General features: G+C 36.1%; 1 protein-coding gene and 1 pseudogene across 2 annotated transcripts in view; both read left to right on the top strand.

Moving 5' to 3' along the window:
- Positions 1 to 12297, top strand: part of PANK3 (pantothenate kinase 3) — a 39127-nt gene that overhangs the window by 18797 nt on the left and 8033 nt on the right. The window contains exons 6-7 of one of the 2 annotated variants that reach the window (XM_012461106.3): positions 951 to 1076; positions 2118 to 11832. In XM_012461106.3, coding sequence (XP_012316529.1) covers positions 951 to 1076; positions 2118 to 2168 — 177 coding nt within the window. In that variant the 3' untranslated portion in view covers positions 2169 to 11832. Of the gene's footprint in view, positions 1 to 950; positions 1077 to 2117; positions 11833 to 12297 lie in introns of those variants that run through there. The other variant, XM_012461107.3, reaches the window with a different exon arrangement.
- On the top strand, positions 6394 to 11832 carry LOC105723212 (solute carrier family 2, facilitated glucose transporter member 3-like; annotated as a pseudogene).

Here is a 12297-nt window from a genome sequence, read left to right as displayed (position 1 = left end):
TATCTAAGAAACCAAATTAATATGGAATCTTAGCAGAGAGAGAATGACATGTTGAATCAGGCAGGGAATGGACAAAGAGTGCTAGAATCCTAGGGGTTTGAAGGCATATGCCAGTACCCCAGTCAGTATTACTCTCGAACTCTATAGAATCCACAGTTGCATGTCATTGTCCAACATGCGTTGCAGTATAGGGGCCAAATTTGCTACTTACCCTAAATGCATTTTACAGTACTTACCATGGTTTTATTATTATTTTTTAATCACATCAATAATGTGTCTCCAAATGACTTTGTAAAGGGGCTATTTATTGACCATTTTCAAAAACAAGTCTCACCTGAAATCATCTGCTAGGATGTTTCTAGAACCTTTTTTTTAGAAGTAGACTTTATTTATTTATTTATTTATTTATTTTAAAGATGGGGTTTCACCATGTTGGCCAGACTGGTCTTGAACTCCTGACCTCAGGTGACCCACCTGCCTCGGCCTCCCAAAGTGCTGAGATTACAGGCATGAGCCACCGCGCCTGGCCAGACTTTTTTTATTTTTTAGATCAGTTTTAGGTTCACATAAAATTAAGTGGAAAGTTCTGTGAGTTCAATATACCCCCTTCCATACACACACAGTCCTCCTCCATTCTCAGCATCCCACAGTAGAGTGGTCATGTGTTATAGTCCACCATCCTGTGTTCACACATCATCATCACCCAAAGTCCATAGTTTAGGATTTGCTCTTGGTGTTATACATTCTGTGGATTTTGACAAATGTATGATGATGTGTCCAGAACTGATTTTTAAATACTCAGGATTATAGAGCTATATGCCAGGAATGTAGTAGGTATTGTACTAATAAAGGGTAGTTGTTTACATTTGTAAATAAATATTTTGAAACCTTTTGTATTGTAAAATCTATTAATTATTTTTACAAGTTTTTTCTTTGTTCTTTTGTTTTAGAAAATAAACAGAGTTGTCTTCGTTGGAAACTTTTTACGCGTCAATACCCTCTCAATGAAACTTTTGGCATATGCACTGGATTATTGGTCAAAAGGTCAACTGAAAGCATTGTTTCTAGAACATGAGGTATAGTAGGAAAATGTTTTGTGAATTTTAATAGCATGTTTTTTAAGAGACAAGGTCTTGCTCTGTCACTGATGATGGCTCACTGCAGCCTCTTCTAGGCTCAGCAGTCCTCCCACCTCAGCCTCCCAAGTAGCTGGGACCACAGGCGTGCATGATTATACCTACCTAATTTATTTTTATTAATGTTTTTTGTAGAAACAGGATCTCCCTTTGTTGCCCAGGCTAGTCTGGAACTCCTAGCCTCAAGCAATCCTTTATAAAAGGTGTGAGCCACCATGCCCAGCCTTAAGTAGAATATTGGTTCCTTCACTTCAGTTTCAGTTTTGGGGAAGAGAATTACAGTAACCTGGTAGGCACCCCTAAATTTTTGTCTATACATTTACTACATGCAGTTAAATTCTGATCTGACCAATTATCAGTCTACATAATGTTTTGGATTAACTTAATTTGAATTATTTTGTGATCAAAGTCAAATGGCTATATTATTACAAATTAGTAACACAAAGTATTCTGCTCTTAAAAGCTTCCAATGTCTCACTGTCACTGCTTACACAACATAAATCAGAATGGTGTGCTCTTGTGCAATTCCACATAGCATGCAGTGAGAGTGTCAGGCACAGCCACAGGAAGTATAAGTAAAAGGGAGAGGGTACAGAATTGCTTTTACAGTCCTGAAAGCTTTAGTGTCTAAAGGCCACACTTTTAGAATACATATTTCAGTGTGAGCCTATAGTCCCAGCTACTTAAGAGGCTGAGATGGGAGGTCCACTTCAGCTCAGGATTTCAGGGCCAGCCTGGGCAACATAGTAAGACCCAGTCTCTAAAAGTAATAATAATAAATAAAAATACATATTACAGAGGTGTGTAGAAATCAAGAATACAGATTGAGAAATTTTTTTATAATAGCTAACAACACAGAAATTGGTAGATTTCCAAATATTATTAAACAAATAGATTGTGCATAATTGTGTTCTCAAGTGATTAATATTGTATGCTAATTTAAAAGCTGCACTATATAACAGTTATTTTTAAATTATACAGGGATACTTTGGAGCAGTTGGTGCACTTCTTGGGCTGCCAAATTTCAGCTAAAGAATCAGGTCTCTCTCTCTACTAATAAATGTCATCCAAGAGGAACTAAAACCAGAGGCATTATTACTGCATTGTTTGTCACTGGGAACCAAAGGATAAAAGAGTAGCATAAGCTGCTGAATGTTGCCATATTAAAGGAGAGAACTTAGTAATGTGAAGTATTTCTCACTGAAATGCTTTCCCTTTTGTATATAGCCAGTGTTAAATCCTTAAATGCAATACAGCCTCTGATTATTGAGCTTCCTCTCAAAAAGATTTTTTTATTTTATGTAGCCAGCATTGCAGTACTGTATGCTCAAACACAAATCTTAAAGTCTTGGAAATGTTTAGCTTATGAAAATAATCGACTCTGAATATCTGTTACAAGTCTGTTTTATGTGTTTTGATTACTAGTGAGCAGAAAATAACATACCCTGTATCCAAAATATTGAAATGGCAATCAAAGATGATCAATTTTATGTGATTTTAGAAATGTTAAGGCAATACTTCTAATTATTGTAGTTTTTTTAACGTATCACCCCAAAGCATGTTTATGTGATCCTTCCCCATAAGTATCTTTTCTCAAATCCCATAATTAACTGAAATACTATTAAATTTTCACATGAATTCTAAAATGAATCCTAGGAAATGCACATTTGGTGACATTGCACTTTCTGTATTTTACAGCAATTAATCAATACATGTTGAAATGTTTAACATTTTAAGATTGGAGGCTTAATTTCTTACTTGAGAGTCTGTCTAATGAAGTCCTGGAACTATTCTAATGGAATCTGATTTGAATACACTGTGCTCTTTTTTTTTTTTTTTTTTTTTTTTTGGTCATATGTACATTCAGAATTTTTATTTTAAAATAACCACAGTAACAATAATGGAAAATTAATATGGAAATACTCACTAGTGACTGAAAAATGGGAAAACCTCTACCATGCCTTATTATCACCCTTCACTGTTTGAGGAACCAGAAATAGAGGTACAGTTAGAGGAAGGTTACCTTTTCCAAAAAAAAAAAAACCCTCCATAGCCATGTGGATTTTTATCCAAAGACTCAACAACCAGAGAGAATGGTGAGAACTGATAACTAAAATACTGTTATTGGCAAGGGTTTGAAATGTGTAAGAGCCAAGGAGGGAAAGGAAGATTGAGCAATATAGGAAAAGGGGAAGAGACACTGAGTGTCATCGAGGTCCAGTCTCCATTTATTCCATTTATAAAAATACTGCAAAACCAGGAGTTGATTGTAGAAGTGCCCATGATCCATGGCAGGAGTAAATCCCTCCCACCTCCTCTAACCCTCTGAAAGCTCCAGAGTTAGAAGCAAGTTTTCCATTTGCTTCTTATCACCTTAAAAGAATGCCTTCCACTCCCCCACAGCCCCCATCGAGGGACCCCAAGAGGCCACATGCTCTGATCTCACACTTTCTTTCCTGTTGCCCTTGCCTGAATCTGGAGTCGGGTTGCGCCCTCTACCCTCAACCTTAAGATTTAGGAATTTCTTTCCCCAACTGTCTAACTTGGAAAGGGATGAGTCTGAATTTTGAAGTTCTGGATGCAAAATTCCCCTCAGCAGAGGCAATGTTAGTTATATACATAGGTATATAATGGGATGAGTTTTAATACATCCAATCCAAAAGGGTTTTTTTCCTCTTATTTCCTCCATGTAGGAAGATACGTCTTGGGCAACTTTATCAGTATCAGTGGAAAAATGATAGGCACTACAATGAAATGGCAGGATGCCAATATGAGATATTTCAGGAATAATCAGAAATACAGTTTGTTTGTATAAAATAGCTCAAATAAAGTTTTCAAGGACAGTGATAGTGTTCATTTTTAAGAGGCAATTCTAGAACTGCGCTGTCCAAATACAGCAGCCACTACCCATATGTAACTGTTGAGCATTTGAAATGTGGTTAGTCCAAACGGAGATATGCTCTAAGTGTAAAATATACACTGGTTTTGAAGACTAGAGACAATAAAAGGTTAAATATCTTCTAATTTTTTGTATTGATTACATGTTGAAATGTTAGCATTGGGAATATTGGGTTAAAGAAAAATATACAATTAAAATGAATCTTGTCCAGGCATGGTGGCTCGTGCCTGTAATCTCAGCTCTTTGAGAGGCAGAGGTGGGTGGGTCACCTGAAGTCAGGAGTTCGAGACCAACCAGAGCAAAACTCTGTCTCTACTAAAAATACAAAAATTAGCCAGGCCTGGCGGTGTGTGCCTGTAGTCTCAGCTACTTGGGAGGCTGAGGCAGGAGAATAGCTTGAACCCAGGAGGCAGAGGCTGCAGTGAGCCAAGATTGCACCACTGTATTCTAGCCTGGGCAACAGAATGAGACTCGTCTCAAAAAAAAAAAAAAAAGATCTGTTTCTTGTGGGGTTTTTTTTTTTTTTAATGTGCTCACTAGAAAAGATAAAATCACACATGGTTCACATTTTATCTCTCTTAAGACAGTATTGTTTAAGAACTTAGAGCTTTGAGGCAGTGTAATATTAGAACCAAATCTGTTTACCACAGTAAGCTTACAGGGAGTTACTTGAGATCTTAATAAAAAATTGTAATCTTTGGCAGCCTTTGTTAAGATTTTGTGTTCTAGGCCGGTCGCGGTGGCTCACACCTGTAATCCAAGCACTTTGGAGGCCAAGGTGGGTGGATTACCTGAGGTCAGGAGTTCAAGACCAGCCTGACCAACATGGTGAAACCCTGTCTTTAAAAAAAAAAAAAAAAAGATTTTGTGTTCTTATTATTCCAGTAATTGTAGAATACATAGGAGAAAAGCTAAGAGCCACAGTGGTGAGATGGTTGCTGACTTTACATGGCACTTTAGCAGGTAATTTCAGTTTGAAAGGGCAAAATATATAAATCATAGTTCTGCATTAACCAAAGTACAGTTATCAGATAATTTAGACTCTGACCATTCCATTTTTTCTTAAAGACTGCCCTAAATCTATAGCTGCTAATATAGTATTTGTCACAGGTATAAAACTTGCAGTTACTATATTCAATTAAGATTCTTATCTATACAGATTTACAAATCAGAAACTTTTAAAATAAATTGGACTAATGGAATTTTGGCTCAAATATTTAGTCGCAACAATGGAAACATTAAAGCAAGGAATTTGAGGTCATTGTAGGGTTTTAAAATGGCTACTGACTGACATGAATTCAAAGTTTCAAACAGTCTAAATTCTAAAAAGTTACCTTTACATGCTTTTCCTCCTAAATAACCACTCTTAGAATTCATACATTCGTGTCTTCAGGTAAAGAAAACTGAATTTTAAACATTTGAGGCTGGGTACAGTGACTCATGCCTGTAATCAAATGTAAGAACTTGAGTACAAAATTTGAAAACTACATGGGGAAATGTTTTTATCATGCATCTCTTGATAGTCTACTGAAAACTGTCTATTAAGTAAAACTGGTCTGTAAAACAAGCAAAAAAAAAAAAAACCCATATTGATAACTTCCTTGCGTAATGTAAACAATTGTTTAAGTTCTTTAAAGTACAGCTAGATTTACTGGTAATGTATAGAAGTCAATTTTAGGCTGGGCACGTGACTCATGCCCATAGTCGCAGCACTTCGGGAGGCCAAGGCGGGTGGATCACGAAGTCAGGAGTTGAAGACCAGCTTGGCCAACATGGTGAAACCCTGTCTCTACTAAAAGTACAAAAATTTAGCCAAGTGTGGTGACACATGCCTATAATCGCAGCTACTCAGGAGGCTGAGGCAGGTAATTGCTTGAACCCAGGAGGCAGAGGTTGCAGTGAGCCGAGATCACGCCACTGCACTCCAGCCTGGGTGACGGAGCAACACTCCATCTCAAAAGAGAAAAGTCAGTTTTACCCCCAAGTATTTCTACTTCCTAAACCATTAGCAAAAGATTCAAACAAGTTCACTAAACTATTGGGCCTCCAGTGTTACCTTGCCAACATAAAAATCTGAAAAACTTTGTAAGCACTATAAAAAATAAATTCAAAAGAGAGAATAAATTCCCAGGTAAAAGGATTTACAAATTTTGGAACTATTATGCTTTTATTACCAGAATGTACTAAACATTGATCCTTTAGTAATTCTGCAATATTGCCTCAGACTCCCACAAAATTTCAAAACAACTCATCTGTTAGATTTCCATAACATTTATTTGGCGTAAACATGGTTTCATTGCTGTTGTTCCTAATAGAATAAAATACTTAGCTTTGGTGGTTCAGATGTAATAAAAAGAAATGACTAAGTCTGGGCCTGAGATAAATGTGGTAAAGCAAGAATACAGAGATCCTGTAATGATGAGTGAGTTTTAGAACATTACTGAGGACCTGAAAACTTGCTGCACACTTTGAAGGTTTTGTTGGCTGGAAGAGGTGTCTTTGGAATCCCACTCCTAGCTCTTTTTTGAAGATTTGAAAAGAATTAGATAAGGGCCATGGGGACACAGAAGGTCACCCCACTTCTTTTCAATTTGGCTACAGCATTGGAATCATCAGTGCTCCTGAGACAATGATAAAGGACTTTCTCAATTTTACTTTGAAAGAGAAGTTAGAAGACTCTTCGTCTGAGGTGTTGCTCATGTACCTTTGGCCCTTGTCTGTGGCCATCTTTCCTAATGATGATATGATTGGCTTCTTTCTGTTGCACTCTTTGTCAACCACTTTGGCAGGTGCAATTCAATGCTTATCAATTTGTTGGCTATCACTGGTGGCTGCCTCACTGTATTCTGCAAAAAAACTGAGTTAGTTGAAATGCTGATCATGGGCCACTTGGTTACTGGCTTGTTTTGTGGACTCTGCACAGGTTTTGTGCCCATGTACATTGGAGATCTCTCCTACTGCCCTTTGGGGTACTTTTAGTGCTCTCAACCAGCTGGGCATCATTGTTGGTATTCTGGAGGCCCAGATCTTTGGTCTGGAGTTCATCTTGGGGTCTGAAGAGATATGCCCAGCGATACTGGGCTTTACCATCCTTCCAGCTGTCCTATAAAGTGTAGCCCTTCCATTTTGCCCTACAAGTCCTAAGTTTTTGCTCATTAACAGAAAAGAAGAGTACTAATGAGACCCTCCAGCAATTGTAGGAGACTCAGGATGTGTCCCAGGACATCTAGGAGATGAAAGATAAGAATGCTAGGATGGTACAAGAAAAGCAAGTCACTACGCTGGAGCTCTTAACCCAGCTACTGACAGCCCACCGTCATTTCCATTGTACTCCAGCTCTCAGCTCTCTGGAATCAATGTTGTCTTCTCTATTACTCAGTGAGAATCTTCAAGGACTCAGGTGTTGAGAAGCCAATCTATAGATTAGTGCAGGCCTGGTTAATACTATCTTCTTTACTGTAGTCTTTCTGGTTGAAAGGGCAGGAAGGACTTTACATATGATAGGTCTTGGAGGGATGGCTTTTCTGTCCTCATGACTGTTTCTTTATTAAAGGATGAGTATGGTGGATGAGCTTTGTCTATAGTGGGGTTACCTTGGCCTTTGTGGCCCTCTCTGAAGTTGTACCAGGCCCCATTCCCTGGTATACTGTGGCCACACTCTTCAGTTTGCAGTAGCAGTGACTGGTCGCTCCAACCAAACCTCCAACTTTCTAGTTGGATTGCTCTTCCTGAAAAATTATTATCTAGTTTAAGTGTGTTGTTGCTTTAGGGTCATGTCATGCTTATGCACATCTGTTAACCATTTGACCTTGGTACTGTGCCAGGTTCCATTAGGGGAACTGAATCTTTCCAGTAGAACACATTTGAGATAGTATGAGTCAACTGGGCACAGTTCCAGCAATCCAAAATACTATACATACTTCACTAAAGCAAATCTAACTATTCCATTGCCTTCATTTCTAAAATTTGAATTGGACTTAGGAGCAGCCAGTTTTTAAGGATTAAAAAGAAACTTTAATGCATTGTAGACCTATACACAGAAAAACCTTTGTAACTTTTGGGCATAATTTTCATTCTTAAAAAATATGGTAACTTTCAAATGCAAGGAGCACTGTCAGTTTGCTGTGAGGCTAGACAAAGAACCCAAGATAAAGAATTTCCCATTACCACCACCCCGCCCCTGTGAGAAGATTGCCTTTTAATTAAGAGACTTTTAGAACTAGTGATTTTAAGTTCTACTCTCATCTTTTCCAAAAACTAAGTCTTTATTAGTAAACTTGCCATGTAATTTGACATGGCAGTTCTTTGCTCAGCTACTCTAAATAAAGTTAGAAATTAGGTGGTCTCTTAGTTTGGATAAAGTCAGTGCTGTTGCCAGTAGTATATATGATAATTGAAAGCCCTTAAAGTGGTTCAGATTATTTGCCAAATATTCCATAAAATTTTCTAAGAGTTTTTTTTTTTACCTTTGAGTGTACATGTGATTGCTATATTGTAAATACCAGTTCCTGAAAGACTGTTTCTGTAAGCAGAATGATGCAGCACAAAGTGAAAAGGTTTTCTTCTTATTCCAGCAGTATTCTTGCCTTCAAAGAGTAGTCTATTACATCCTACCTTGATTTTTGAGGTTTATTCTTGGATGGAAAGCTTAACTGGGTAGTAATTTCCAACTGTTCTTTATAACCACTCTGTATATTATTGGCAAATTTTTTTCATATTTTGTTGTATCTTTTTCTGTTAAGCACTTTATGCTTTTTAGTCTTTTGCATTTAGAATGTAGTTTAGAAATTCTTTCACTGTTTAAAGCCATGTGAAAACTGATAGAGGATAATGAAAAGGAGTGTACATTGTTTTGTATTTAACTTACTGTTTTGTGGTATGTGTAAACAAAACATTAGAAATATATTGTCTTTTTGTAATAATACTCTTTGACCTCATTTAAAGTGATCCGCCATGAGCTATCAATGATCAAGTTTATGTTTATTCTAATGTGTTTTATTCTGATACCTAAGGAATCCAGCCAACTTTATTTCTATCATCAGATAATCTCAGAAAATAATATTTTATCTGTATTACTGCCTCTTTTCAATATTTAAGAGAATATAATTGTCTTCTGATTTCTACCGAGCCTAGTAATAATCACTAAAGACCTAAAAAAGTGAGCAACTCTTTCCTATCATTCAGAGTATTTGGATAGCCCATTCAAGATAATGGTGGTATGAAAATGAATCATCCCAGCTTTTCTGCCATATCTAAATTTTGAATAATTAATTTTTACCTGCAAGAAGTTCACATGTTTTCTTAAAGGAGTCACTACTATTTGCATTAATCCTGTATATTCAGTGAATGTGAGGTCATATTTGGTATCGCATTAGAGGTAGTGTTGGTCACTGGTCTTGCCTCTGTGAACATTATTTTTGTTTGTAAAATGAGGGAATTGGTTTGTTACAATGGGAAATAACTCTGTTTTCTGGGTCCTGAGAAAGTTGCTTCATTCATGGCAGTGTTTGGGATAACTGAAGTAATTTTTTTTCCAGGTATTTGGTGTCGTGCTTTGTAGTTAATGTTTAGTGTTTATATAATTTTAAGTTATTACATAATTTTTATTGACATATATTTATAGGTACTAGGTTTTGGATTCTCACCAAACCAGTAGAATGGTATTCTCTCTTAATATGTTATTGCCTGTAATGGCCAAGTAGATACACCTTAAAGTAATATGAAAGGTTTTATATGTATATTAAAATGTATGTGTGTACTTTTAAATCTGTAAAGGTTATCTGGAATTTTTACTGTGTTAACTTCAGAATTATGTGGGCATTATGACTCTTTCATTGTACAAAAGACATATTCATAAATGTTGGAATATAGATGTTCCTTGACTTATGATAGGGTCATGTTCCATTAGACCCATTGTAAATTGAAAATCCCATAAGTTGAAAATGCATTTAATACACCTAACCTAGTAAACGTCCTAGCTTAGCCTAGCCTATCTTAAATGTGTTCAGAACACTTAACATTGACTATAGCTGGGCAAAATCATCTAATACAAAACCTATTTTATAATGAAGTGTTTAATATCTCACATAACCTTAGCCCAGGATAATACCAAAATACGAAATTTTGAAGTACAGTTTCTACTGAATGTGTATTGCTTTTGCACCATTATAAAGTCAAAAAACCGTAAGTCAAATCATTGTTAAGTTAGGCTGTTTATGTTACATATATTTGGGATTTTTTTAGTGGCCCTTTTTAAAAAGCTGTTTATTATTTCTGATCATTGTGAGTGGGGATAGATGTGGGAAGAACCACGTCTCTACTAAAAATACAAAAAGTAGTCAGGCTTGTTGGCGTACACCTGTAGTCCCAACTATTCGGGAGGCTGAGGCAAGAGAATCACATGAACCCGGAGGCGGAGGGTAGATCATCCCGCTGTACTCCAGCCTGGGCAACAGAGCAAGACTCTGTCTCAAAAATAAGTAAATTAATAAATAAATGTACACTGCGCTGATACTGGGATTTCAGGTACTACAGTTAGCATGAATGATCTGTTTGGGGTAAATCAATTTTTTTTTCTTAAGAAAAATCTAAAAATTTTATTTACGTTCTAGCTCCTGTAGTCAAAATATTTTTTCTTTTAGAATTTCAGTGTTTTTGCTGCAACTGCCACTAATTTTGCATTTAAAAGAACAAAAGAGGAATGTATTTTTCAAAGGAGTGAATGAGGTTAAAATCAAGATTTTGAATGATATAAATATGCAACTGATTCAATTGTAGGATATTAAATTTTTTTATTTCTAAATATCTTTCCTTCATACATGGCAGTTCTTACAGTTCGAATAGCTTTCCAAGAAAACATTTCCATGTTTACATATTTGTAAAGTATGCATAAATAATGTAGAATAATTTGGGATTATCTCAACTTTACATTGTATGTCTCAATTTCATCGAGGTCATACCTAGCTCAGTCAATAGTTTTCACAGGTATTAAGCCATTTGGAATTTGCCACTTTTTTCTGGGGAACCTTTTTTAGTTTAGTTTAGTTTACAGCATTTAGAAATAGAAGGTAACTTTATAGAAGTAACACTGATATCCCAATCTGCTTGTCCTGAATATAATTAATAGTATTAGGATGTAAGTGATACTAAGGTGGTTTTTATTATTTTTTATACACTGTGTGCTTTTACTTTTTATTTAAACTACAGCTAAAAACTGACTTTTTAAATAAAATTGAATGACATTTATCTTAATGCCCTGTTTTTGACCGAATCATACTCAGAAGATGTTATGTCCCAATCTAAGGAATCCTTTAATTTGAGGATTAATTTTACTTACACATGCCATTTCAGTTTAAGTTGCCTTACTCTATTACTTTATTCTTGTCAAATCTAAGCTTTATCATGTTTGAATTCTTTCAGCACAATCTGTGATGTAAAAATGTATGATGTGCTACAAGTTTTATTCATAATAAACTAAGTTATAGCCTATTGCAACCTGTAAAACATTTCTTGTAAATTACCTAATTTATTTTTTCATTTATGTACAGTTTCTTATGTAAATTTGAAAAATATTTGCCATGATGCATTCTGTAAACATTCCCATATTCTTTTCCTTAATGCTTATTTGCATGAAAGTAACTTGGGTTTTGCTTGTTTCTGTTGGATAGCTATTAAACCAACGTCAGTATCTCTGTATTTTTCTGTAGCTTAAGTTTCTAATTTTGTTCATATTCTAAATAGATGTTACGGCCATACTTTTTATTTTCTACTTTCTAAATAAATTCTCTAAGTTGTTTACTATGTGTACCTTTTTATTTACCTTACATATTCCCACATTTTCACTTTGACTATGTAAGGTTGTAGTTAATTCCGTGATAGTAAGAACTTTGTAAAGTCTTGTTCACCTCTAGGTCCTCAGCACCTGGCACAGAGAAAGCATTTGTGAAATTTAAGAATTGCATTGCCGGGTATGGTGGCTCACGCCTGTAATCCTAGCACTTTGGGAGGCTGAGGTGGGTGGATCACCTGAGGTCAGGAGTTCAAGACCAGCCTGGCCATCAGGGTGAAACCCTATCTTAAAAAAAAAATAAAAATTAAAAAAAATTGCATTTATTAAGATGTGAAAAGCTTTCCCTCCACCCCCAGCCCTTGAAATGAGAGACCATGTTATCCTTCATCAGAAATGAATGTTGTTGGCATTTTGGTTTTGGGGGCGTTTTCCCGAGACAGAGTCTCTCTGTTGACCAAGTTGGGGTGTAGTGG

Source organism: Aotus nancymaae, unplaced genomic scaffold, assembly GCF_030222135.1.
Source record: "Aotus nancymaae isolate 86718 unplaced genomic scaffold, 86718_ANA_hifiasm-v0.15.2.pri h1tg000015l_0, whole genome shotgun sequence".
NCBI classification, from domain to species: domain Eukaryota; kingdom Metazoa; phylum Chordata; class Mammalia; order Primates; family Aotidae; genus Aotus; species Aotus nancymaae.
The sequence above is the reverse complement of the archived record's forward strand: the minus strand, read 5'-3'. Positions and strand labels throughout refer to the sequence as shown.